The sequence below is a fragment of the Nicotiana tabacum genome, chromosome 19, assembly GCF_000715075.1.
Source record: "Nicotiana tabacum cultivar K326 chromosome 19, ASM71507v2, whole genome shotgun sequence".
Lineage (NCBI taxonomy): Eukaryota > Viridiplantae > Streptophyta > Magnoliopsida > Solanales > Solanaceae > Nicotiana > Nicotiana tabacum.
Window position 1 is genome coordinate 146314748 of NC_134098.1, and position 27447 is coordinate 146342194.

The 27447-nt window shown below is 37.6% G+C and overlaps 4 protein-coding genes across 7 annotated transcripts; 1 reads left to right on the forward strand and 3 right to left on the reverse strand.

Annotated features, from left to right (window-relative positions):
* Positions 1 to 249: 249 nt before the first annotated feature.
* On the forward strand, positions 250 to 1263 carry LOC107799396 (putative protein phosphatase 2C 55). The gene has a single exon (XM_016622502.1). The coding sequence runs from the start codon at positions 250 to 252 to the stop codon at positions 1261 to 1263; it is 1014 nt and encodes a 337-aa protein (XP_016477988.1).
* Positions 1264 to 1913: 650 nt separating this feature from the next.
* LOC107799397 (nucleolar GTP-binding protein 1) lies at positions 1914 to 5685 on the reverse strand. Of its 2 annotated transcripts, none has more exons than XM_075238837.1 (3): positions 5549 to 5685; positions 2445 to 4506; positions 1914 to 2218 (listed from the first exon to the last, which is right to left on the reverse strand). In XM_075238837.1, exon 2 carries the CDS (start codon positions 4494 to 4496, stop codon positions 2454 to 2456), a length of 2043 nt encoding a protein of 680 aa, XP_075094938.1. In that variant the 5' UTR covers positions 4497 to 4506; positions 5549 to 5685; the 3' UTR covers positions 1914 to 2218; positions 2445 to 2453. The 2 variants fall into 2 exon arrangements, with proteins under 2 accessions (XP_075094938.1, XP_075094937.1); XM_075238836.1 differs by having other exon boundaries at positions 5481 to 5685.
* A 1836-nt stretch (positions 5686 to 7521) lies between these two features.
* On the reverse strand, positions 7522 to 12259 carry LOC107799398 (pentatricopeptide repeat-containing protein ELI1, chloroplastic-like). 2 transcript variants are annotated; one of them, XM_075238838.1, is made up of 2 exons: positions 12127 to 12259; positions 7522 to 9704 (listed from the first exon to the last, which is right to left on the reverse strand). In XM_075238838.1, exon 2 carries the CDS (start codon positions 9584 to 9586, stop codon positions 7700 to 7702), a length of 1887 nt encoding a protein of 628 aa, XP_075094939.1. In that variant the 5' UTR covers positions 9587 to 9704; positions 12127 to 12259; the 3' UTR covers positions 7522 to 7699. The 2 variants fall into 2 exon arrangements, with proteins under 2 accessions (XP_075094939.1, XP_075094940.1); XM_075238839.1 differs by lacking the exon at positions 12127 to 12259 and adding an exon at positions 10840 to 11161 and having other exon boundaries at positions 7522 to 9706.
* On the reverse strand, positions 12240 to 23745 carry LOC107799399 (uncharacterized). 2 transcript variants are annotated; one of them, XM_016622508.2, is made up of 10 exons: positions 23417 to 23745; positions 21898 to 22285; positions 21089 to 21289; positions 20693 to 20935; positions 20110 to 20176; positions 19815 to 19967; positions 18176 to 18267; positions 13900 to 14082; positions 13683 to 13819; positions 12240 to 12802 (listed from the first exon to the last, which is right to left on the reverse strand). In XM_016622508.2, the coding sequence occupies exons 1-10, from the start codon at positions 23551 to 23553 to the stop codon at positions 12583 to 12585; spliced, it is 1821 nt and encodes a 606-aa protein (XP_016477994.1). In that variant the 5' UTR covers positions 23554 to 23745; the 3' UTR covers positions 12240 to 12582. The 2 variants fall into 2 exon arrangements, with proteins under 2 accessions (XP_016477994.1, XP_016477993.1); XM_016622507.2 differs by having other exon boundaries at positions 19815 to 20009.
* Positions 23746 to 27447: the final 3702 nt, after the last annotated feature.

The window sequence follows — 27447 nt, forward strand, 5'->3', positions numbered from 1 at the left end:
TAAATTGGCTAATTTTTAAATACATTATAAATTATGAATATATTTTAAACATTTTTTTTTTTGGGTTGAACTAAAATGAAATAGGTTTCCAAATTTTGATACAAATCGGAAAAAAAGGAGGGGATTCTAGACACGGCTTGAAGTCAAAGTAACACACTCCGTTTCCTACATGAATTGGGATTTAAGGCTTATATATACTACGGAGTATCTTCCTTCGCCTTGTGACTTTCTATACTCTCCCTCCCTTAAATGGCTACAGAAATAGTACATAACAAGAAGCGACACATTGATGAATCTGAGTCTGCAGATGATACAGAAATCCTTACTAAGAATCAGCGACTCATTGAAAAATCAGAGCTTGACTTTATCCAATTCTTGCTCTGCCCGCAGGATTTGACAACATCCTTGGACGTTATTACTGATGATCCCATTCCCAACATTGTTCCGATATTTAACTTTTGTTCCCAAGAACAAGACACGACCAACTGTAGTGGAAGTACGAGTATGGTTGCGGGTTCGTTTTACATACCAAAGACTAACGAAGAAAAGCCACTAGGAGAAGACGCACACTTTATTTGTGCAGAGGAGCAGATTATAGGTGTTGCTGATGGTGTTGGTGGTTGGGCTAAAAAGGGTATTGATTCAGGAAAATACTCGAGGGAATTAATGGAAAACGCTGAATCATCTATTCAAAAACAGAAACAACAAGATAAAAGTAGTACTGCTGATATTGATTTAATGAAAGTACTTAATGAAGCTTTCTTGAATACAAAGGCTATGGGTTCTTCTACTGCTTGTATGTTGTCACTCGCTAATGACACTTTGCATGCTGTTAACGTTGGAGATAGCGGGTTCGTGGTGATCAGAGATGGGGTAATTGTGTACAAATCAGAAATTCAGCAGTCGAGGTTTAACTGTCCTTTTCAGTTGGGGAATAGTAAAAATTCTAATGATCCAAGTGTTGCAGAGAAGATTAGTTTTCCGGTGAAAGCAGGAGATATAATCGTGATGGGAACAGATGGATTGTTCGATAATGTTCATGATTTTGAGTTAGAACTTGTTGTAAACAATGGAGTGGACTCGTGGGAATCGGATGCACCTCATACATTGGCGTGGAGGATAGCGCAATATGCACTGGAGAATTCTAAGAACACAGAGCTTTACACGCCTTTTGCTAGGGAATGTTCCAAAGCTGGATTTGAGCAGAGAGGTGGAAAGTATGATGATATAACAGTCATAGTAGCCCATATTTGGCCTTTGTAGTGCTCTATTTATGTCTAATCTAACTCTCTTTTTTTCTGTGGAGAAATTAGAGTTAACAATTCTTGGTAGTCGTAAAAATTAATTAGAGATACAAGCAAGAAACCTGTATGTAATCTGATTCTTTACAGTATTTTATGTTTAGTCCCCATATATCATTGATTCACTGTAATCAAGTTTCTTATCTTCTCTTGCGAAATTCTATGGTTAACTTCTATTAAATTTTACCACTTTAAGCGTAAATTTTGCGCGCTACATACTAGATACAGAATTTTAAACCATTAAAAAAAACATATGAATATAATTGCACCCAATTGTTTACATATCACATTCCTGAAAGTCCCAGCGGAAAACTTATCTCACATCTTCACCAGTGCTTTTTCATTCCTTCAGTCTGCTCTCAACTCACAGCATTTCCCAAAAACACCATCCTAAGGAGATAGGCAGATGAATACATTTTCTGAATATGCTTTTTAGGGCGTGTAAACAGAAAGTTGATGCAAAAAACAGTGAGGAAAGTCTACTAAAAAAAATCAAAAAATCTGAGACACAATTTAACATCGGGATAAACACAATCTTACAACAGGTATCTAAGTTCCAAAAATGCATAATGGAGGCAGCAAGTTCAGCTGCATCTTAATCACAAACTTATATGCTTAATCTGTAGTCTTGGTCTTGCCATTTCAATAGGTTGAATTCTTGTAATGTTCCTCACATCTTTGTTCTTTTAAAATAAAATAAAAACGAACATTCTTCCACAATTTAAAGTTAAAAAACAATATGAAAAATAGCTTAAATAAACAGCAAGGTAAGTTCAAAATAACAGAGACAGAAATTCAACTGGGAAGCTGTCCAAAATAAGCTGAATTTTCTTTTAGCCTTTCTGTCCGCCACCCAAGATATTGCAACACAAGCTTCTTGATAGGAACCATCAGTAAATTCCGAGATAAAATGCCATCTGGAAAACAAAAGGTAATAATTGAAATATTGCACGCATCAATTACTGATTTTCCAAGTATTTAAAAGGTACCAAGTTACACATCATCCAAAGTTCTGAAAACTCAAAGTACACAAGTAGCTATTAAGACAAGAAAATAACTATTGAGAAGGCAAGAGCAGATGGAGAAAACATATTCTGGAGCCTGTAAAATGTCAAAGGAGCAACAAATGGTAGCAAGATATACCATGGTTTACTAGCGCCGGTCAGTTTTCCCAGTTGATCGCTTTCCTGAGAAGAGATGTTTTGGTTTCAGAGTAGGAATAACTCTATCAGCCTCTCCCCGCCGAGCATCCTTGTTCCTCTTCTTAGTAGAACCCTTAGCCATCTTTATAGCCATCTTCTTCTGGGCTTTGTCCTTTAAGCCCTCCCCTGGAACAAATTCATCTGGAGGTCGTGATCTTGACCTTGATCTTGCCGTAATGGAAAGTGACCTCAATCTTTGCTTCTTGTTGGGAGTAATCTCGTCGACATCCATTGCATCCTTACCAATGTCATCTCCACGTTCAACTGATCTCTCTCGCTTACGACCCCTTGATTTACTACGAGCTCGATTGATTGCTAGAGTTGGATCCAACCCCAAAGCAGATAACTGCCTTCCCATTCTTTTTGAAGTGAACTCCTTGTCTTTGTCAAACTTTCTTGGTACAGTGGGTCGGCTCTCTGCAGTGCTTTTCTTAATTCTATGCTGTTGAATGAGCAAACTCTTCTGTTTCCGGATTTCAGCTAATGCTGCTTGTTCTTCAGGGGTCAGCTCAACGCCGTCCATTTCAAAATCATCATCTCCTTCTTCATCCTGACGAAGACCTTCTTCTCTCTCCAATTCTTCAAGCCTTTGTAAGATATCAGGGTCAATAAAGTCATAGACATTGTGCCCATCTAAAATTTCTGGCATTACATCTTCCTTCCACTCTTCATTTGCTAATAGATAGTGCTTCCTCAAGCTGGCAGAGTAAACACCTGCACCTCCGTTCTCATTCTCCAGATCTCTCTCAAGTTTCCTTTTCTGTTTCTCAGCATCCGCCTCAGCTTCCTTAGCTCTGGCTTCCAACACCGCCTGAGGTATGCATGCTGGCCTCTCTTTCTGGTCACGTGGTTTTGGCATAGCAACATGGAAGCGGTTCAAGCAGTCATTCAACTTTTTCGACTTCATTTTCAATTCGACCCTCTGATTCAGTAACCTCTCACAAGCTGCATTCTTCACCGAAATCACGCCATCTTCGGTCAACGTGCTCATAGTTAACAACACCCCTGCTTCATCTGTTGCCTCGCCACCTTGACCCATCACTGTCTTCATGGCTTCATCTTTCATCTCTGCTACTAACTTCTTGTCTTCCTCAGAAATCCCTTCTAACGGCTGCAAGTCCGTTTTGTTGCACACAATCATCAAGGGTTTGTTCATAAAGAGTGATTTAATGCTGTGGAAAAGAGCAGCCTGCTGTGCAATGCTATAGCCACAAGACCCAGAAATATCAAGGAAAAACAACACAGCAGCCCTCAGATGTGCTAGAGCTGTAATACTGCACATCTCAATGATATTACGATCCTCAAATGGCCTATCCAGAATACCAGGAGTGTCGATCACTTGATACCTAAGATATTTGTAGTCAGTATGACCGACAAACAAGGACTTTGTAGTGAAAGCATAAGGCTGCACATCCACATCTGCTCTTGTAATTTTGTTGATGAACGAGCTCTTTCCAACATTTGGATACCCACAAATCAAGATTGTCCGAGTATTGGGATCAATTGAGGGAAGTCTTGCCATGTGCTGCCTAATCTGTTCTAAATAAGCTAAACTTGGGCCAATGCGCTTTATAACAGTGCACATACGCCCAAGAGCAGCAACCTTAAGGGACTTACAGCGATAGAGTGAGTCGCCATACTTCAACAATTTCACATAATCTTTAGCAATTTTTGAAATCAAATTTCTAGCAGTATTAATTTGGCCAAGGGCAAGCTTGTAGTGGTCTTTGTTGTAGAGCACATGAAGAAGGTCCCCATAGAAAGGATGGATATCATCAAGCCTGGGGAACTCATCAATAATGGTGGAGAGTTTGTCATAGAAATTCTGCTGTGTATACTTCACTTTGCGCATGTAAAATTGACGTATACGAGAGATAGCATATCCTTTGTGGACAACAGTAGGTGTTTGACGCTGTGTGCGAGACAGAATGATATCGACAAAGTCCTTCCCATTGGGAACCACCGTAATCTTCTTGAAGTTGTACTGCACCATTTTTTATAATCTGGATCAAGTAAAACGAAAAACAGTATGAGCAGATGCACACAAAAACCCATCAACCAACTGATCTCTATCAAACCAATCAATCAGCAACACAAATTGCAATAGTATTTTCCATTGAAAAGCTTATCAATTGGTCCTTCAAAACTATGAAAATACACACACAATTAAGGGAGAGAAATTCTTTGGACTCAAGTTCAAAAATTACCACTAGATTATTCCATTGGGTTTTTTCAGTCTATGCCTTCAATATGCTAGTATGTGATGCAGTACAGATGAAAATAGAAACCTTTTACAGCATGTAGAGACTATCTTAAAATCCGTCCAGATAGACGCACCAGTCATCCCATCCGATTTTAGACAAATTCATTGCAAATTACGATCATGTAACTATAGTTAAGAGATGCTTCATACATCGAATCAACCTAAAGAGGAAAAAGAAATCTTGAAATATACCGGATTTTAGCATTCATATCCATGACATTGAAATGAAACCCAACACATCTCAAGTTCAAAGTTATACGATTAAATAATTGAAATCCCACAAAGAAACAAGTAAAAGCTGATCTGGTTCATACCCAATAACGAAGCAAATGAAGCTTAACAAGGTTTTCCCAATGCAATAAGATAATTTTTGGAATTCGAAAATGAAAATAAAATAAGATTTCAATCAAAAGGGAAAACAATATGCTGCACAAGAATCAATCTAAATGTTTGAAGCTGTAACTTTTATTTTCACTTTCAGTTCCACAAAAGTAAAGAGCAAATCAATCAACTCAAGTTATACCTTAAGCACAAGTTTCATCTAAATTCATGAGCTGAAAAAGAAAAGTGACAAACATACCCACTTACAGATACCCAAATAAACCACTCGCCGAAATTTTCAACGAAATTTCAGAATATGCATATAACTAAGTATAAACTCAACTCTTCAGCATCAGCAAAAGCAAATGAATAAGAAAAAAAACAAAACCTTACCCTAATTGAATAGATGAAACAGCACAATAATACAACTCAAAATTTGAGATGCAGAGTGAAGAAATTACGAGAATAGAAGGCGGCGAAGAGGGACACTATGGAGGAAGAAGTCTGAATATTGCTGGCCTTTCAAGGGTTTTTGGTATAAACCCTAGGCTTGGAAAGAGTTTACGTTGAGCCGCAGTGTATTATATATATGGACTTGGACAAGATGCAAACTGTTGGCCCATTATAAAACCAGATTATGGCCCAACTCCCTCAAGTAGTGTATAATTTGAAGGGAAACTACCGGTTATATCCATTTATAAGTAGTTTATTACGAAAATTGATCAATTTATTAAATATTATTAATACTAATTAAACATTATTAATATTAGCCATTTAGATAATGTAGCCAAAAAAGGGTCAAAAATTTGCTTTCTTTTGAGTGTGTGTTATTAGAATAGATTGGGTACATCTTAAGGAGTTTGAATCTCAATTTGGGGTGATTTGGTGGAGTTTTGATGTTATTTGAATTGAAAATTCGAAGTAGAAGATAAACATGAAAAAAATAATATGTGTATCACATTGTATATCATTTGTGTATCACATATGTATATTTGTATCAAATGTGTAGAACATATATATCCATGTATACATGTGTGTGTGATACATACGTGATACATGTTTGATACACAGAAAAAAAATTGAAACTCGATTTTAACTATGAATTTTGATACCAAATCAGTCCAAATCACCTCTAATCTCCCTCAAATTTTGTATATTGACTCATCTATACCCATCGAAAAAGGTCCGTTTATGCTTAGATGAATCTTGTATATAATTTTTTTTCCATCAACTTGTTTGCTACCTCATCCATGAAACAAATTAGCGAAAAGAACCTTATTTATTTGATTTTTAAATTTTTATATGTGTTTGACTAGTTTTGATAATTTGTCATTAATAACTACAGATTGGTAAGTCATGACTTATTTAAGACATGTGTAAGATTTTCAATTTTTATTGATAAAAGATGTTCTTACGCATCAGTAGGACTTGACTAGTGGTGACAGTAGAAAACTTTGTCAAAAATTTAAATGTTGTTGGTTTGATTCACTTGCTATACTTGTTTTTAAAGTTTGACTTGGTAATTAAATAAATTTTAAAGGTAAACGAATAAATTATTTTGATTTGGTTGAGTTTAGTTATGAATAGGGGTGTTCAAGAAAAAACTAAAAAAACAAACTGAAGCAAGAAAATCGAAACAAATTAGCTAAAGAAATCGACATGTATTTGGTTTGATATTGAACAAGAAAAAATCAGACTAAACTATATAGTTTATCTTTTATAAATATTTTAATTTTTTTATGTAACTTTTACAACTTATTTAGATGGTTGTTACCTATTGTATTATATCGTATTGTTACTTTAAATACAATGTTTGTTTTGATTGTTACATTAATTTTATTATATCGTATCGTTAAATATGTAACGACGAAAAGTGCCGTTTTATGTAACAACGGATTTGATGTGGTGATGTCGTTACCTTGTTTTTGCTTTTCATCTTGCCCTTCCATACTATTAAATAATCATATTTTATCCTTTATTCTACTTTTTAATATAATAATTCTACTATATATCATATTTTTTCTTAGTAATATTACAAGTTTATTCTTTATGTTGGTGGTTCGTGACATCATCAAACAACGACAAACAATACGATACATTATGAACCATGTAACAATCATCCAAACAAGCTGTTAGATGCTTGCATCTTGGCCCCCGCTCTGCCTGCTAAACCTGTTTAGATGTTACAGCGACACACACCTTTGTAAAATACCATGAGATGTAGCTCACTGGTCAACAACATCAATCTGAAAGACCTTACTCCCTTATCATCTCTTTGACACATACAAGAAACTATAGGTCATCATTGCAACTTCAGCCAGTTGAACCGTTTTCAAACTAAAATCAGTTAGAATTAACTAGCGAGAAAGTATGGAAGAATTCCCTATCATAAAGATTGAAATACATGAAATGCCAAAAAAATGATTTCAGCTTCTCCCTATAAATATGCTCCTTCTGTTCCCACTTCTTCTAAAAATGTTAGTACAATACAAACAGAAGCCAATAACTTCCAGAAATTGAAAAGTGAAATTTCTGTCCAAAACGGCCAAAAAATGTACAAGAAAAAAGCTATATATGGAAGCCAGCCTGTTTGTTAGCATTAGCTAATAGTTCTACCAGAAATCACCACAAGAACATGAACCCTCTGCAAAATGATGAAAGCGATTCCGGTCCCTCACTATGATTTTGCGTCCTGTGATTTTTGAAATAAGCTTGGTGACAGAATGACAATCTGGACAAACACGGAGATTCTTGGCAATCTTGATTGTAGTTCCTGGCTGAGTACTAATTAGCCCATAAGCAATGGCTAGCCTTTCACTATGAACAGCAAGCGATTTCTGCTTCTCAACTTCCCCAAGATTATGCAAGACTACATCAGTCTGCGGCATGTAACCATGAGCCTCAAACCACTTATTCATCTCCTCCAGCATTGCGTAAATTTCTTTGCTTTTAGGATGCTTCATGTCACCGGCAAGAAACTCATGTATTTTGTTATTGACCTCAATGGAGCTACAACCAGGTTCCTTGTCAACCCCGCTACTCTTCATCAACGCCCTCACCTTTGCCACCGCATCCCAATCACCAACAGCAGCATATATATTGGATAGCAGAACATAAGTTCCTGAAGTAGCACGATCCTGTTCAACTAGGAACTCCATAATTTTCTCTGCGAGCCTTATGTCCCCATGAATCCTACAAGCAGTCAGTAGTGTTCCCCATAAAATAGGATCAGATTCAATCTTCATACTTTTGACAAATTCATAAGCTTCTTCTAATTGTCCAGCTCGTCCAAGAAGATTCACCATGCAACCACAGTGCTCAATTTTTGGCTCAATCCGGTATTTCTCCATTAAGCGAAAATAATCCCACCCTTCAGCGACCAATCCAGCATTAGCACAAGCACTTAAAATGCCAATAAATGTTATATCGGTAGGGTGGAGACCCAACTTACACATCTCATTGAGCAGCTGTAAAGCTTCAAGGCTAAGTCCGTGCATTGCATATCCTACAATCATTGAATTCCACGTTATGACATCCTTATATTTCATCTGATCAAACACCATTCTCGCATCCTCTAAACTCCCGGACTTGCTATACATGTCAATCAAAGCAGTACCTACATGTTTATTTACTTGAATTCTGTTACTTTCCACATAAGCATGAATCCACCGACCTGATTCCAGTACTCCCACTTGCGCACAAGCAGAAAGAGCTGCCACCACAGTTACTTCATTAGGTTTTACTTTTGACAGTAACATCTGCCTAAAAAGAACCAAAGCTTCATTAGGCCCGCCATGTTGGATATACCCATCAATCATGGCATTCCAACAAACAACATCCCTCTCCTCCATCCCGTCGAACAACACTCTTGCCTCTTGCACATGCCCATTCTTTGCATATCCAGTAATCATTGTTGTCAAAGACACCAAAGACCTTTCGGCCATTGTGTCAAAGAGATTGCGAGCTGAGACAATGTCATTTCCTCGTGCATAGACATCCACAAGGGCAGTTCTAACATAAGTGTCACATTCACACCCAAGTTTTAGGGCTTGACAATGAAGGGCTTTTCCTGATTCAAGTGGGCAAGCTTTTAGGATGGAAGAAAATGTAAATGCATTAGGCTCAATATTTTGAGTTAGCATTTGGATATATAAGACAAAGGCTTTTTCATAGAGATCATTGATCACATGACTATGGATAATGGCACTATACGAGAACACAGTTGGACTTTGAGTGTGCTTAAAGACGGAAACAGAATGTTTGAGGTGTCCAAGAGAAGAGTATGATTTTTGGAGCTTAAAGTTCAAGATCGGGTCACTCTCCAGGCCGTAGCGAATAAGAAATGCATGAATCTGTAAAATCTGTCTGATGCTTTTGGATTTGTCTATCAAAAATTTAATTTTGTCAGGTGATGGCCTATGGCTGTACTTGGTGGCAGTACTAATAGTGTATAGGGGTTGGTTGGAGAAAACGGAAATTCCAGACATGATTTCAGCCATTGCATGGCCAAAGCTTTGGTTGGGAACTCTTTCAAGACTGTGATTTGTCCAAGATCCAGGGAGCACTCAATATGCAACTGAGAGGACGACAGGACGCAAAAGACATTTGATCAAGCACCTGCCCGTCACAAATTATAAGAGCATAATTATAAGGAAGATTTTTAACAGCTGCTAGAAAATGGAAATAATGATAAAAAAAAAAAGGGAGTTATTTTGTCATAGTATTCCAAACACAATCAGTCCCGCTCCCCCCCTCCCCCCCCCCAAATAAAATTTAAAAAGGAAAAGCTAGACTCCTCTCAGCACTGAACCAGCAAGAATGAAATACGGCCAGTAGCCCAGTAGTTCTTACCAGTCCAATCCCACGAAAAAGTAGGGAAAAGGTAGCCTCAAACTAAGCAAACAAAAAAGGTGGCTACTTTTGACAATTTTTACAGCTAAGCTTGTTCAATCAAAGAGAAAAGATTTTGCAAACTTAAGTTAGTACCAATCCTTAAAACAAAGTACCTACTAGTAGTATGTTTCTTTATCCTTTAGCACGTCTTACTTGAAGCAAAAGGTTTCATCAGATAAAGACATAGAATAAACACCCCAAATGCAACAGCAACAACAACAACATAAACCCAGTAAATTCCCACAAGTGGGGTGTGAGGAGGGTAGAGTATATGCACAGGGGCGGATGCATGCTTAACGAAGTGGTGTCACGTGACACCACTTCGTCGAAATTTTTCGCTAAATATATGTATTAATACTGTAAGGAAAGGGATAAGTAGAAAAAAATGACATCACTTGACATAAATTATCTCTTGGTGCGGCAGTTATGTGCTTAATTTTGCTCTAAGACATCAGAGGTTCGAACCTCAACTAAGCACATTTTTTTTGCAAATATTTGAGAGAACCTATGTGATTAAAGTTGTGATGATGTAGAATTGAACTCAACGCCTTTTCAAACTTAAGACTCAACAAAACCAATAGGCTAAGACTCTTTCTTGTGTAGAAGAATGATAATTAAAGTTATTATTTTCGTTATTCTGTAAATTTTGACACTGTTTACAAAAATTCCTGCAACGGTAGAGTGTACACACGCCTTACCCCTACCTTGTAAAATCAGAAAGGTTATTTCCCATAAACCATCGGCTAAAGAGAAATACTAAACACCTCAAATAATAAACAATATATATATATGAAGTTATCTAAAACAAAATCGCTTTACTAGTGTTATCCCCCAAGAAGTAAAGAAGAGGAAAATGTAGCTAAAGGCATTCAGAGTCTCCAGATTAGACATGAGGAACCCATTTAGAAAGAATTTAACACCACAAAATATTAGAATTCTTTCAGCAGTGTGGACTCTCTTGCTTCTCTTTCGCTACTTGAAAGAGTAATTGCAGTTCCACAGCCACTGCACCGAAGGAAAGCAAGGGAGAGAGAGTGTCAACTGACAACTGCTAATCCTAACGATTAACAGGGAGTACTATTTGTGTTTCCGTTGGTGCTAATTTCCCCCTTCGAAATATCTAATTCAGAATACTCCACTCCCCAAATCCTTTTGGATTTTGAACCTTTTTTTTTTTGTTGAAATACTCTATTTTTCTTCTATTTTGTTTTAAATTTGGAGTATAGCCGTGAATAGTGCTATTGTTTTTGAAAGATTTATTATTTACTGCTCCTTTTAAAACATTTCTAGAAATTAACCTCTACCTCTAGTCTGGAAACTAGGAGCAGGAGGGCAGGATGAGAATATAATAGCTTGTTTGGCCTAGCTCGTAAAATCAGCTTATTTTAATACTCCCCTGTTTTAATTTATGTGAAGCTATTTCCTTTTTAATCCGTGCCAAAAAGAATGATCTCTTTCAATATTTGAAAATAATTTATCTTTATGCAATAATTTATAGCCACACAAAATATATGTGCTTCATTTTACACCACAAGTTCAAAAGTCTTCTCTCTTTTCTTAAACTCCGTGCCCAGTCAAATGGGTTCATATAAATTGAAACGGAGTAAGTATTTATTCTCAAAAGTATTTTTATCGGTAAAAAATATTTTTGAATAGCAATTAGTGTTTGGTCAAATTTTTAAAAATTATTTCTAAGATTATTTTTTTCAAAAGTGTTTGTGAAGAAACTACTTTTTTCTGCTTCTCCTCAAAGACACTTTTTTTTTTCTTCCAAAAGTTTGGCCAAACATTTCAACTTTGAAAAAAAAATACTATTTTGAAGGGATAAAAAATACTTTTAGGTTTGGAGAAGCTTGGCCAAGATTACAGAGGTAGAGGTTAATTTCTAAAAAGCACAGTAATAATTTTAGAGTAAGTGATTATTGGGTGTATTTTTGTTTTTAGAAAAGCCTTGTTTTTTAATGTTTCGTACCGTAAGCTCATACAGATTCTAATATTTTCAGAAACTCCACTTACATCAAGATCAAGATCAAACCTAAACGAGATGTTACAACTTTTTGGTTGAAAAAGAAAAGGGGAAAACAAAATCCACAGTAATTGCTTAGGAAAGAAAGATTATAGTAGTACAATTTTCTCTTTTCTTTACCTTCCGTTTTCTCCTTCACAAACAAAGCATAGATCTGAAACCAAGGATGAAACTGCTAAACAATTAACCAACACTCTCCCAGCTGGCTTCTGAAGCAAGTCCAAGAAGAGATAAATCGTTAATTACATGATTTTCTCATTAACAGATGAAACATAGAAAGAAAAGCCACTAGTTTGATGTACAAGATAGAGTTTAACCAATACACAGTGTGGCGCAAGTTGCTTGCACTTAAAAACATTTAAGGAATGAATTGAACTGAAAACGTTGGAGGGGCATTGTTCAGACTTCAGAAGCATCAGATATGACTAACAGGACAAATATATCAACCTACAGAACCCAAAATCACATTAACAGCCAAACATGAAATAAAAAGAAAAGAGTACAAAATAAAGAAGCCGCCTCATATTCAAATCAAATTTACAGAGCTACCAGAATTGACAAAATCAGTAACCAACTTCAGTTCTCCTGGCTTCTGTTATCGGAAAGCACCATCTCTTTTGAAAAATTGAACTTGCTAGTTGCACCAAAGATATCAGCAAGTTGCAACACATTCCTTTGACAGGCAGCACTTGTTGGCAGGACAGCATCTGGAAGGCAAGGGATGCATTCGGGGAGAAATTCTATCTTGTTGAAGGTTGGAGCGTAGAGTGCCAGCGCCGCCCGACAGAATATGAATCTGCAGTATTCAGAGTGTTTTTTCCGTTCAATGTTTTCGCTATGGACTCTAAGTTATGTTTCCATAAGAAACAGAAAAGCATATAGGGTATAGCTCCTTTGAGAGATATAAATTAGAATACTAGCCTGCCAGGTTTACTCAACCCCCATATGTACCTAGCAAGACTGCGAATTATATGCAGGGAATATGACTACCTCTGTATTTTGGGTCTGCTATATGCTTTTTACCTTTTTACTATCTACACACAAATGCCTATCTGCAAACAGTTTTGTTTCCTTCCTTCTACTGCAAACTTCAGCTTTCTAAGCAACTAACCTTCCTGCCCAGAAAATATCTGGTGTTATTTCTGACAATAACACCAGATTTTTTTACATTCCCACACGGACTCTTCAAGTGACCATGTCCTTGTCCACGCTTTTGAGACACATCAGTAAACACTTAATCAAAATAAAAAAGAGTTCACATCAAACTCCCATGCCCACCACCTAACCCCCAAAAAGCCGAAAGAAATACAATTTCAGATCAACTTAACTGATGTTCTGAACCAACACCATTTTGGAACAGAACATTTGATGTATGAGTGATTCATCAGTTTCTCTAAGTGGAGTATTAGATTTTGCCCTTATACATGTTTCAATGTTAAATCAACCACTGCCAACAAGCAGCCTATGGATACACACAAGGCACTTTAACGTATTGCTCTTACATTAAAATCAAGATTTGAAATTGATTTGGAACCTTTATTGGACTGTGATAGCCATCTATGGATTTCTAATCTGAAAACAGATTAAGCTCCCATATCCGAGCAGTTGAGGGTTACTTCAAACTTGATTAATAACATGAGTACTGAAGAAAATGTTGGGGAAGAGTAGCAACCGACCTTAAAATGAGCCGCCGTAAAAATGGATCTCCAAGAGTTTGAGACCAAACAGGATTAAGATTGTCTGATGCTGCCAGTAACAAACCCCACTCATTTAATGATGAAGAAAGAAGTTTCTCAGCCTTCCCATACATATCCTGAAAGCAATCCATACTTGAGCAAACCAAGCACATATAAAAGAACAGATAATATAAAGTTGAGGTTTAAGCTAACACACCATGTCAATGTCAGAAACTGTGAAACCAAGCATCAAAATGAAAGCTTGTAAAGGAACTGTAAGAAAACTGGTGAATGAGCTTCCACTTGGCTGACGAGAAGAATCCATAGCAGATATAGGCAGTGAAATTGTGGGAGAGAGTAGCATGGCAACTGGTTCTCCCTTCTCTGATCCACTTAAGGCCTGTTCACATTCATGCACAAATAATATTATTCATGCGACTGCAATAAATTAAAAGCAAAAAGGTTCATCCCTAAATAATTTAACCAATGATCAACAACAAACTAAAAACCAGGATACTTAGACATTTACGTTAACTTCCCAGGATATCTCACATATGTTTTCTGTAGCATCTTAATAACTTCAGACTTATCTACTTGAAAGCATACAAGAATATCAAGAAACAACGAGATAGCTCCCACTAAGAAAACAGAGTGCGCTGATGAAGTATGTTTTGTAAAAGAAAGCAGGCTGGAAAAAAGAAAAGTGCAACCTAAATATTGTCCTAGCTTGAAATGACAGGAGAAACCTTAATACACCATCAGAGTTTTTGACTGATACTAAATACCATCATCAAAGTTTGTAGACTATATTTCACACATAGATAGGGCGTCTAAAACACCATTCAGCTGACGATTTTGGTTGACTAAAATGTATTAACAACAAAACAATTGACCCCTGGAAAATTAAGTATAAAATACGATAACTACGAAGATTAAGGTATCATAGTTTAAACTCCATGACATTGAGGGACATAATGATAATCGCATAAATCAAGAAACTAAAACTGCAGAAACTTATCCAGTAGCAAATGCAGAATAATACATCATAGTCACTCCTGGATTATATCATATTTCGAAAAGCTTAAGCAGCCCAGTTATCTAAATACAAGTTGTGAGAAGGCACGGGAGAAAAATATATTATTGATGATCTATATGTGTTTTTACAATAACCCTACTTATAACTATATACAATACATATTCTACTCCTATTCCATGTGGGACTAGGGTACTTTACATAACTATCTAACACTCCCCCTCAAGTCGGTGCATAAAATCATATGTACCGAGCTTGTTACATATATAACTAATACGAGGACCAGTGAGGTACTTGGTGAAAATATCTGCAAGCTGATCATTCGACTTCACAAACTTTATAGCAATATCTCCTGAGTATCTATCTTTTCTCTGACGAAGTGACAATCAATCTCAATGTGTTTAGTTCTCTCATGAAACACTGGATTTGATTCAATATGAAAGGCAGCTTGATTATCACATACAAGTTCCATCTTGCTGATCTCACCAAATTTCAACTCCTTGACCAAATGTTTGATCCAAACTAGCTCACATGTTGCCACAACCATTGCTCGATATTCTGCTTCTGCACTAGACCGAGCAACCACATTCTGTTTCTTCCTCTTCCAAAACACCAAATTACCTCCGACTAAAACACAATATCCAGACGTAGAACGTCCATCAGAGGGTGATCCTGCCCAGTCAGCATCTGAGTATCCAACAATTTGCTCATGACCTCGATCTTCAGACAATAATCCTTTGCCTGGAGCTGATTTTATATATCGAAGAATCCGGACAACTGCATCCCAATGACTACCACAGGGAGAATCCATAAATTGACTCAGTACACTCACAGGAAAGGAAATGTCGGGTCTAGTCACTGTGAGTTAATTTAATTTACCAACCAGCCGCCTATATCTTGCAGGATCACTAAGCGGCTCCCCCTGTCCTGACAGAAGTTTAGAATTTGGATCCATAGGTTTCAACAGGCCTGTAGGCCTGTCATTCCTGTCTCCTCAAGAATTTCTAAGACATACTTCCATTGCGAGATCACAATACCTGAGCTAGACTGAGTAACCTCAATACCCAGAAAATACTTTAATATGCCCAGATCCATTGTCTAAAAGTGATGAAAGAGATGTTGCTTCAACTTAGTAATACCATCATGATCGTTACCGGTAATAACAATATCATCAACATAATCCACCAGATAAATACAGAGATTTGAAGCAGAATGCCAATAAAACACAGAGTGATCAACTTCACTACGAATCATGCCAAACTCTTGAATAACTGTGCTGAACTTACCAAACCAGGCTCGAGGACTCTGCTCGATTATCAAAACACCGAAGGAAATGGGAGCGAGTATGCTTACCGAACTGACATGACTCACACTCTAGGGTAGATAATTGAGATAAACCAGATACCATTTTCTAAAGTTTTAACAAACTGGATGTCCCAACCGATTATGTAATAAATCTGGTGAATCAGGACGAGTTGTTGAAGGAAGATAAGATCTGAGTCCATGTGACTTTGCAAGGATAAGGTAATAAAGTCCATTTGATTCACGCTCAGTACTAATGATCTGCCCCTACTGCGTTCCTGTATAAAGACAAGGTCATCAAGAAATAAAATCGAGCATTTAAGTGATTTGGCTAAGCGACTAACGACTATGAGATTAAAAGGACTACCGGGAAAATAAAGAACTGAATCTAAAGGTAAGGAAAGGAAGGAAGTAGACTTGCTTGACCTATTCCAGTTGTCATGGTTTGAGACCTGTTGGCCATAGTGACTGTTGGAAGAGATTAAGAACATGAAATAGTAGTGAAAAGCGATTTGTTACCAGAAATGTGATCAGATGCACCTAAATCAATGACCCAAGCCTCGGAAGATGAAGATTGGGAGACACAAGTCACGTTATTACCTGTTTGAACAACGGAAGCTATCTCTGAAGATGTATGTGTACAAGCTTTGTACTGAAAGAACTCAATATAATCCGGTAGAGAAACCATCCAACTATTCATAGTATTGGATCCCATTTTGGTACAACCATTTTTTCAAATTCTTGACTAAAAGTTGTATGGTTAACCTTGGAAAACCAAATCATAACACTTAATTTTTTTTTGGAAAACATTGTTCACTGCGGAATCATTGTTCACTGCCAAAAAATATTGTTCACTGCAAGGAAAATTCAGAAAATTATATGGGTAGACTTGGAAAAAGAAGGCGACCACCACAGAAGAAAACCCAAATTTGGAATATGCCGGAAAATATGCTCACGCCGGCGCGTGAACAAAACTCGACGGAAATTCTGGAGACCTTCCCGGCGCATGTGGGCGCGTGGAACAACTGGGGTGTGGTTGCCGGACTATGGTGGATCTCGTGGTAGTGTTGGTTATCGCACAACACTGCTAGATATGAAGGTTGACGCGGACAACCACTTAGGTCACCGGAAAATTGCACGGCGATTGAGTTCTTTCTTCCCGGATGTCGCTGGAATGACACACAACGATCTTTTCTCACCGATGCTCTGATACCATGTGAGAAGGCGCGGGAGAAAAATATATTATTGATCACAATAGCCTTATTTATAACTATATATAATACATATTCTACTCCTATTCCATGTGGGACTAGGGTAATTTACATAACTATCTAACACAAGCTACAGTAGTTAACGCATAATGATTCCATTGCAACCAAAGAAAGCTTTCAAAATCTTCTCTCATCAGTCTGCTTATGTCTGTCAAACCATTACTAATAATCCACCTAATACTTTCTTTTAGTGACCGAAATCTGATGTTTCAACTTCGAACGTCAGGGATAATGGACCTTCCCTCTACTCTTCTCCACTTAACAATCTTGTTGCAACAACCAGGTTTTGAAATCGTGAAGTGCACCGACCATACATCGTACACTATACTAACTTTGCCATTGAACCAAATCCCTGGGAACTCTATGTAGCACATTTAACAACTGTCGATCATTTCTGTCACAAGCTCCGTCTTTGAAGTATGCACCCAAATGGAGCCCCTCCTCTCTTTTATGCAAGAGAGCTGCATATCTGAAAACCAAACACCACCTAACTACCCCAAGGGATCGGTTTGCTTCTTAAATGAACCAAAATAATGCATTAAGTTTTATTGTAACCCCAAACAAGCTAATGTGATGACATGCAAACTAGTTATTTTGTTAGTTGATGCTGGAAAATCATTGAACTAGGTTAGAGAGTTTTGCCTCTCTCTAGAAATTCTCTTGCAACATGCACAAAACATCAAGAAGAGGCCATCTCAGACCCTAAAAGAGTTCATAAGCTTTAAATATGAAGTTAGATCTGACATTTCAGCAGTTTTAAATACCAAAAAATTTAAGTCCAACCAAACCCTTGTACGTTATTTGTATTTGTGATAGTTTAAAATCTACAACACAAGTATCTTACTGTGTCAGTCCCTATATTATCATGCAATCATCGGGATGCATACCGTGAATGCTTTACTGTTGTCACTGTCCATGACCAGAAAAAGCGGTCTTCTAGTGAATGGCAACAAGTCACATGGATAAATCCCATTCACACCTAAAAAGGAAAATAATATTTCAGGATTAATTTTGTACAGCCAAAAGATGACATATTAATTTCAATTCGGAAAAAGAAATGGTTAAAATAACTTGTGTGATTTGCAGTAGAGATATTGATCGGCATGTGTAGTGCTAAGGGTAAAAACAAAATCCAGCCAGGTGACAGATATGGAGTGTAACAAATTTGCTTCAACTAGTTAGATGAGAAGAATCGATGCTTCCATCAACCTTTGAGTCCACATGTCGTGAAAAAATATCAATAAAGAACTCCAATATTTTATTATGGTACACTCGACCCCACAAACTTCCCTTCCCAAGAGCCCAACAGTGCCTTTACCCAGTTTGCTCCCTTGGTACTCAAAACCACAAAAATTATGGTTGGAGGTGGCAGGTCTAACACCAGCTGACCAGTGTTATTAAAAGCTATCACCTGATTGCTTAAAGTGAAGAACCAATGCAAAGTGAACCCACGCGCTTTCAGTGGCAGACCCAGGATTTTGTGCAAGCGGGTTCAATCTTAGAAGTATATAAATTTAGTGGTAAAATAGTAGTTGTCAAGTGGGTTCAAATAAAATATTTATGCAAAATTTACACAGCTTTAATCCTAATTTATACATATACACAGTATTATTTTTTTGTGAAGCGGGTTCAGTTGAACCCGCTAGCCACCACTTGGGTCCGCCACTGCATCTACACCATGCTTTACTGTATGAAATTGGTCCCAAAGAGAAGTAGTTGGTTCTTTGGATCTCAAGTTTGAGGAATCGACTAATATCAACACTATTGTGTATTGGATACTGAAATTAGTTTTATTCCATAACCAGATATTGGAATTATTATTGTTTTGATAATGTATTATTGACATACTAAAATTAATTATTTTAACTGCAATTTGATATTTATAGAGCTAAATTCATTATGTTTGGTGTCCTTTTTTAATTTAACATAAACTGAGCGCTTCAATTTGATGTAGCCTGCATTTCACTTCACGCTTTTCGCTTCAAGTCCCAGTGACCTTGCCACCTTTTTGAGCTTTCTCTTTTAAAGGCACAGCTACTAACATTAACTTCATCGTGAAATCAAGTTGATATTTGACTTGCAATCCTTATTGATGAAAAACCCTCTTATGTTGAAGGTATAGGTGAAGTCAATCCCCTAACGTTATCTCTCATAGTGTTATCCCAAATCTTTGCATCACTTATTCTTGCCTCCAATTATCTTTACATGCAATCTTATTTATTTTAGTCCTTAGTTTCTTTTTAGTTGGTTTTTAGTCAAAATAACCTTATTCAATATCTCCAACAACATATAATATAATCACCTTATTTGCTAATCCTCACCGAACAACTCTACTCACTACTTTATAACTTGAAACGATAAGCTCTGTAGTGTTAGTCACATCACTTTCCTCTGAAAATATTAAGACCTATATATTATTCTACCAGCTGATACATCAACAAGAGAATGAATACAGAATTGTTTTGCGCATCAAAGCTGTTTGTGTTTGGATAATTGAATTTACATAATGGAGAAAGTGTTGAATACCTCCAGTTCCACGAGAACCAATGTATACGCAACTACTCTGCTCACTTAAGCAATCCTCCCTGGTAGAAGTGGTATTTGCAATTTCAATATCAGAGTTCAGCGAAGATGTAGAGGTGGCTTCTAAGTCAACAGCACGAGACATAAAGCTTCTCCCTGCACCATGGGATGGAGAAGAAAAAAAGTTCTGAGAGCTTCCTGTCACGAAATTTAAATTGTTAATAGGATCAGTTTAAGTTGAAAATTCCAGTTTTGAAAGAATAACCCATTCAACATATAAGAGCTTTACACCTACTACCTGCAGCAGATAAATATAGTAAAAGAACTCCATCATGAGATAGCTCCTCGCAGATTGCCGCCAAAACCTGCCAACAAATGGCAAAGTTAATTTAAGGGAGAATAGGTAAAGAGAATGCAATGACGAGGAAAATACAGATATTCCAGGAGCTTCCAAGGGAGGCCATCTTTATAAAAGACACTAAAAGGATATTCAATAACTTCCATCTAACGCAAATAATTTTAGTTGCAATAAAGCTATGAGTGATATTAACAGAGCATATGCTACCAGGAAAGTAAAGCTAATTACCCAAAAAAATAAGCAGCTACTTTTCCCATCTCACATTTGTGCCAAAACAAGTTTCAGGCTTTCACGTTACAACAACAACTATGTCTCGAGTTCAAGCTTTCACATCCACCATGTTAATACAGATTGTACTAATAAGATATTGAAAATGTAATAAATGATAAATTTTAGTTTCAATGAAACTCAGTGAAGTCATAAGTGTATATTGATCAATGCCAGATGAGAACACAGAATCTACAATTTGCTTTTTCGACAAACATAAATGCTGAACAAATACTAGGAAAATGCAACTACTCACTGCTAAAAAATTTGTAACAGACGGGCGATATAGGATGGTCTTGCGAGGGTTAGGAGGCAGAGTAGGATCAGATATATCTTGTGAATAATTAACACGACTGGGTCCGGGTGCCCCATTCTGGCCAATACCAGTTCCAGCCCCACTTGGAGGAATCCCACCCGTCTGATAAAATGACCCACTAGGTTCCCACTCCAGACATTGTAGCATTCGGAAAGTGTCAAGAGTCAGTTCTGAATATTTAACCTGATCACCGCATTGAAAGAGAAGACGAGCAAACATTAATACAGTTGATCAAAATGAAAATAGGATAATCAAGTTCATGAGTAAGCTGCACAATAAACCCAATCACTTCCAATTGGAATAGAAGGTAGACATGCCGAGGGAAGAAAGACTCACCTCATTGGGATGGTAGCTGCACAATAGTGTATCTCGTAATCTTAGCTTTCTCTTTGCTTCAACAACTTGTGGCAGGCAATCTGGATGAAGATCCAATACGACACTATATCTCAATGGCCTGGTATTCATAAAAGCCGAGTCAGCTTTTAGAAACTTAACTATTTCCTGAACCACCAGCTTCCATTCTTTAAAATCAGTTTCCTGGAAATAAGACCATGTAAACGTCATTCATCTTTGTATAGACCATTTGTTGAATTCTTTCTTAGCCTATCACATCATCAATGAGCAACGAACAAATCAAGTGAGTAGAAGCAGGTCATACCATACAAAGGGCATTCATATTGTACAGCTAACCAAATGAAAATTCCATTAATCGATTGAACATTTGGGAAATTGCCAATTTCATGTTTGATGCAAAAATTTCACTGAATGTGCATTCTACAAGTTATTTGTTCATCAATATGTCCAAGAAATACATCATAAGCTAAAAGTTTGTGGTGATCAATCATCCAATCCCATAAAAGCAGCCACTTACTAAAGCGGGAAACAAATCCTAAATTTTAGACCCTGAACATGCCACATATTTTTGTTACTGGCACAAATTAAGGAATAGAAAAAATGATTTCTATACATGTGTGAGCAGAGGTCTAAATTATAAAAGATAAAATATATATCTGACTCAACATACTACATATGGTGCCTTCTTCCAGTGCTGCTGGCGAATCAAAATATTACATATATTGGAAATATATGCATGTATTACAGGACAAGCATGTGGACATAAAAATTTAAGAATTAGGGTCACTGACCTGGAATGCCCTCTTGCATTCATCAAGCAACATCTTGAGCTGATTAACTAATTGATAAACCATGTCTCGCCGATTCAAAACCAAACAAACTGTCATAAACCGAGCAAGAAATCGAAGTTGCTTGCTAGCAAGATTAACATCCTGAAACATTCCATCTTTAAAATACTCCCTAGTCAACACTGCCTCATAAAAGATATAAGACTCAGACAAATAGTTGGCCTCGCTTGTCCTCATGTACTGTCCAAAATAAAGCTGGCCAATCCGAGATGCAATATCCCCAATCTCCCATCTCTTGAGACCAGCTTCCACCAACTTCTGCCGATTCTCTTGTTGAAACTTCCACAACTGTGTGTATACCTTGAAAACCTTGTAGAAGTATGTATCATATCTAATATTACACAACCAAACCCAAATTAAAGACTGTCAAAAGCCAAAACACTCTTTAAATGAATCAAAGTAGAAGCGCTAAAACTGCACAGCATAAAAAAGGAAAAATCATCTCCACCTAGACCTTGTTGCTATAATGTAAAATGTTTCCCATGTGAAATTATTTTCTGGTGCTTGGTTGCATGCTATTGAAAATGGTTTTCTTTCTTTTATAGATAAGTCATAGAACTATTGAAAACCTTTTCTTAAGAACAATTTTTGTATAACAAATAGTGGAAAACAACTTAAATTGTAAGTAATTTTGCACTGCACTTATGCTCCATATATTTGCTCCAATCAACATGTAAACATTATTTCCTCTTTGCTACTTATAATTATCACTAAAAGCTACCAGCTTCTATTCCACATGTTTATGTCCAAACAAACATGGAAATGGAAAAATGATCAAGTAATACATCGTTCCTTATCAGTGTTGTCAAAAGCGAAAAGCTCTAAAAAGCACTCCAGGTCGATTGGGGCTTTAAGCGCAAAGCACAAAGCGCAACTAAAGTGCAGGCTTTAGAAAAAAAAGGCGCAACTAAGGATTAAAAATAAAAAATGCAATGTAATTGAAGAAAAAAGAAACAAACTCATTCCCAATGTCTTCGTCAACAACTAATAGTCTAATACAACTATTTGCCGATAATATTTGTCGTTTAGCACCAATTGATTCAAGATAGAACTCATAGGCAATGAGGCGCACACCTTAGTGCCTTGCCTACATTGAAGTCGCATCTTAAGCGAGGCGAGAGCCCTCCCTAAGGCCTAAGCTTTTCTGAGCTTCAGGACTTAAGCGTGCCATCAATGAGCCTTTGGCAACACTGCTCCAAGGAAAAATCATTTTTAAGTCATTCGACATAAGGCCCTAATTATCTTGATGCCAATGCACTAACCTGTCAATAATAACTCCCAAGTTCTCCATTTAGTGTCATTATCTAATATACACAAGGTTCGTTACTAAAACGGGTTATTCCCTCTTTTTTCCTTTCCTTTTTTTTTTGGTTAAATCATTCAATTGAATTATCATCAGAAATATATCAAATAATCATTTAAATCGTGGGAACTTTTGAGAGCAATTGAAAAAGAGTTAGACCTGTTACGTTGGTAGTAGGGCAAATCTCGAATTTTGGAGAACTTCTTATCGGCTTTAGCAACGAGGGTCCAATAAACTTCGCTCACTGGTATGTTAATGTTATTGCTACTGTTGCTGTTTTGCTGATGCTGAGACATTCTTCCAATTTTGTAAATACTTCCCCTTTAGATGATAGTCAATTGAATTAATGAGGAAAACATCGAATATTTGCTGCCATTGATTCTTCCTTCATTATTTCTCTTTACTTTCCCTTTTGGGTGTAAATTAAGCTTCAAATTGATGCTGTTTATTTTCTTTTCCGTTTTACTTTTTACTATTCACTTTAGTACAGGGATTTGCGAATATGATTTTGTTGTTTAACGGGATTGGGCCGCTGATAATAAGGCCGATTCTTGGGGGGCTGAAGTGCATAAATAGCCACTTTAACGCCACACTACAATTCATATAGCTGTTTAATAACTATTTAAAACACAGCCATTTTCTTAATAGGTAGTAGTAAATAATTTTTGGATAATCATATCCCTCTACACAATAACACTGCTGCTGCTGCTTCTTAAACAATACAAGAAAATCGTAGAGGCGATTTTAGGAAAGTTGAGCCTGCAATTTTATTTTTAATCTTTTGGTCCCTCTTTTGCAATTTTCATTCGATAATAATAATAACAGCATATAAGTCTAGATCCAAAAAAAATAAAAAAAAGTCTAGATCCAATATTTGATCTTCTTCATCTTGCCTCTAGCCCTGCAAGGCCTATGTGTCACTGGGATCTAAAATTTTGTTTATTTATATACCCATCGTCTCGTTTTGTTTATTTGGATTTGATTAAGGTGTTATATACACCTCTACTTAAGAATTTAAATCATCATTGAGATTTGTCCCACATCGTCACAAAGACGAGGAATTTACCAAAACTCAGTTAAGGTTTGCCTTACCATCTATTATAATGATGTGAGATTTGCCTAAATTCAATAGAAGGTTTGCTCACTGTCGCCCAAGCTTGCACATGGAGTGAATTCCATATGCACAACTCAATCTACTAGGAAATTGTCCACTTTCGATTCATATGTTGCTTCAGTACATACTGATCAACAATATCAACTTTGACTTTATTCTTTTGGGAGATTAATATGTCTGTACTTCAATCAAAAATCACAAAATGATTAGAAGGATGTTGTTGTTATTATTATTATTATTATTATTATTATTATTATTAGCTAAAATATTTTGAACAGTGTTTACCCGAAAAATCGAATATAGTTGAATTTATAAGTAGTTCTAAGAATATGTGATATAGCTATACATAAATCGTACATAGAAGTGAAAATGTTTAGATTCTTGGCTATAGAAATGGGATATAAATTATTGAACTAGAAGAGTGAGTATGTTGAGTAAAACAAGCTTAAGAGATTTATTCTTCAATAAATAGAAGTAGTCTTTTCTTACAATGTGTCAACCTACTTGTGCTTACAAGGATTCCCCCTTTATTGTAGAGAGATCTTACTTTATTTATAATAAAAAATATATAGTGGAGAACCCATGATGAATTGTCTCTTTCTCGATTCCTGCCAAGATTCTCTCCCCTAGTGCGGTTGCAACGACTCCTGTTTGCGAGCTCGGTATTGGGTCGAGCCCTCGGTCTTGAGTTCGAGTTCGACATTCGGGGTGAGTGTCAATCGGTCAGTGCATCTCTGACAACCTTCTCGTTACCTTGCGGTTCGATTTGGTCATGGGCTTGATAATGATACCGAGCTGATTCCTCGATCGGTCTTGGAGCTCGAGGCTTGTTTGTACTATTCTCGGAACTCGTCTCGAGCTCTTACTTCGATCGCTTACTATTCAAACTCGATCAAACGTACGAAAGCCGAAATCTATTTCGACCATATACAGATAGTCCCCTCGTTTCTCAGGAAGAATATGGTGAGAAGCGATATGATTTTCAACGGCTCAATCGGATTATAAGCTGACGTTTTCACTGGGCTCGATCGTGACGTATGTGATAGTTGTCCCGTCGATTTAGTCTTTCAAGGTATTTAATGCACGTCAGACGGTGGTCGGACACCACTGATACTGAACCGTCACGGTATAAACCTATAAATAGCCCTTCCATTTATCATTTACCACTTTTACATCTTCAATCTCCCAAAATTTCTTACTCTTTCTGCCTCTATTTTGCCGCTTGTAGATCCACCTTCATCAGCGTTTGGCACTATCAACCTTTTATCTTCCTTTGCTTTTCTTTCTCTCACATCAATGGAAAAAACTTCAAAAACCGTACCTCAGAAGGAGAAAGCTTCCTCTTCACGGTCGTCCGGCGACAAGGCGCCGGTGGAACCGCCTCCCCATGAGTATGTTCCTGGCCCGTGTACTCTGAAGATCGATTTTAAGGTTGAAAATCCTTCGTCGGTTCCGGGTCAATGTGAGCATGTGTCGATGTACATGTGCTCGATAACAGAGGGCCATCTCGAGGCTGTGAGGAAAGACTGCAACGGGGGTCCCGAGGTTGTGTTGCAAATTCTCTCTCCCGAAGAGAGCATCATCACTCATGTGGAGGAGTTTTTAAGTGTTTATACTTACCCTCTCACGTTGGGTCCCGTCGACCCAGTGATCATTGATTTTTGCAAAAGATATCAGGTCACCCTCGGTCAAATTCATCCTTCTCTATGCGCTCATAGTAACCTTACTTCGCTTCTTCTCCAACAAGACCGGGGGGGCTGGATTTTACCCTAAATCACCTCATATGATTGTATCAGCCTCAAATCTTTCGAGGGCTAATCAGGCTTTATCGTCGGGCATCGAAAGCTTTAATGTCGAACATCGACGAATACAAGGATCGGGGTTGGATGGGCTGTTATATTCGGGTGAGGACCCGTGATCTCATTCCGGAAGAGAAGATGTCGTTCCCCGAGGAATGGAATTTCGACCGTAAGTGATTTTCATAAGGCGTTGCTTTTCGTATCTTTCTCTGATTCTATCTGATATCTTTCTCCGATATACAATTGCCCCTTGGATGCCACAAGCGGTACCCGACCTCGAGGATTGGGTTCGAAAGTTAGCCTCGACTTCCTCTTATGCCAAACGCGCTTGGCGTGATTTGGCAAAAGGTAGATGGGAGGCCAAGAATCACGGTAAGGGTCACTTCTCGTGTTCTTCGAAATGTTTTTTATGCTCCATTCGTTACCGATTTCCTTTCATGCAGGTGTAACCAAGGATGTCGTTTTGAGGCCTTCGAGTGGTGAGGAAGGAACCAAGTCCCCGGTCCCTAAACCGAGGAAAGATAAGAAGCGAAGAGTTGTCTCTCGGTTAGAGGACCCCAAGCCCAAAACTCGAAGGGTGAGGAGGAAGACAATCGCTCTTTCGACGGACTCGGTCCAACGACTGAGGGAAGAAGAAGAAGAAGAAGATGCCTCAGCTTTGGTGATCCGATCTGCGAAAGCTATCGAGGTCGCCAGACCTTCTGAGCCGATGACGGCTATACCGGTCGGGGTCAATTCCGATACCCCGAGTCTCGATCAGAGCATCCCGAGCGATTCGCTTGGGACTATGATAGTGGGTCATTTGCCTTCTCTTTCGACCTTTTCTGAGGAGGCGTTAAAGGAAGCTCGAGAGTTGAACGACAGTCCCCGAGTTGATCTTATATTCCTCGATCGACGACCCCAAATTTGCGAGTGCGTCGGCCTCACAATTTTGTTCTCGAGGCACATGTTGTAGGGTCCATTCTTTGAAACGGTGTAGAGTTATCTGTAATTTGTCCAAATACCTTTGCATCCTATCTTCTCGAACCTCGAAAGTTTTGTTTACTTGGTTCAGCACTAGTAAAGAGTCACATTTGGCTTCAATAACTTCTGATCCCAGGCTTTTAGCTAGCTCGAGACCTACAATCATGGCCTCGTACTCGGCCTCATTGTTAGTTAATCTAGTGGTTTTGATGGATTTTCTAATAATTCCACTTGTGGGAGGTTTCAGTATGATGCCAAGCCCGGACTTCTTCACATTTGAAGCACCATCCTGTCTAGAGGGTCCAAACCCCCGA

Coding starts and splice junctions, on each gene's coding strand:
- LOC107799396 (XM_016622502.1), top strand. CDS start 250: ATGGCTACAGAAATAGTACATAACAAGAAGCGACACATTGATGAATCT.
- LOC107799397 (XM_075238837.1), bottom strand. CDS start 4,496: ATGGTGCAGTACAACTTCAAGAAGATTACGGTGGTTCCCAATGGGAAG.
- LOC107799398 (XM_075238838.1), bottom strand. CDS start 9,586: ATGGCTGAAATCATGTCTGGAATTTCCGTTTTCTCCAACCAACCCCTA.
- LOC107799399 (XM_016622507.2), bottom strand. CDS start 23,553: ATGTCTCAGCATCAGCAAAACAGCAACAGTAGCAATAACATTAACATA. Junction 13,820..13,899: donor CAGTTTCTGACATTGACATG/GTGTGTTAGCTT, acceptor GATTGCTTTCAG/GATATGTATGGGAAGGCTGA. Junction 12,803..13,682: donor TTACGGCGGCTCATTTTAAG/GTCGGTTGCTAC, acceptor TGAATACTGCAG/ATTCATATTCTGTCGGGCGG.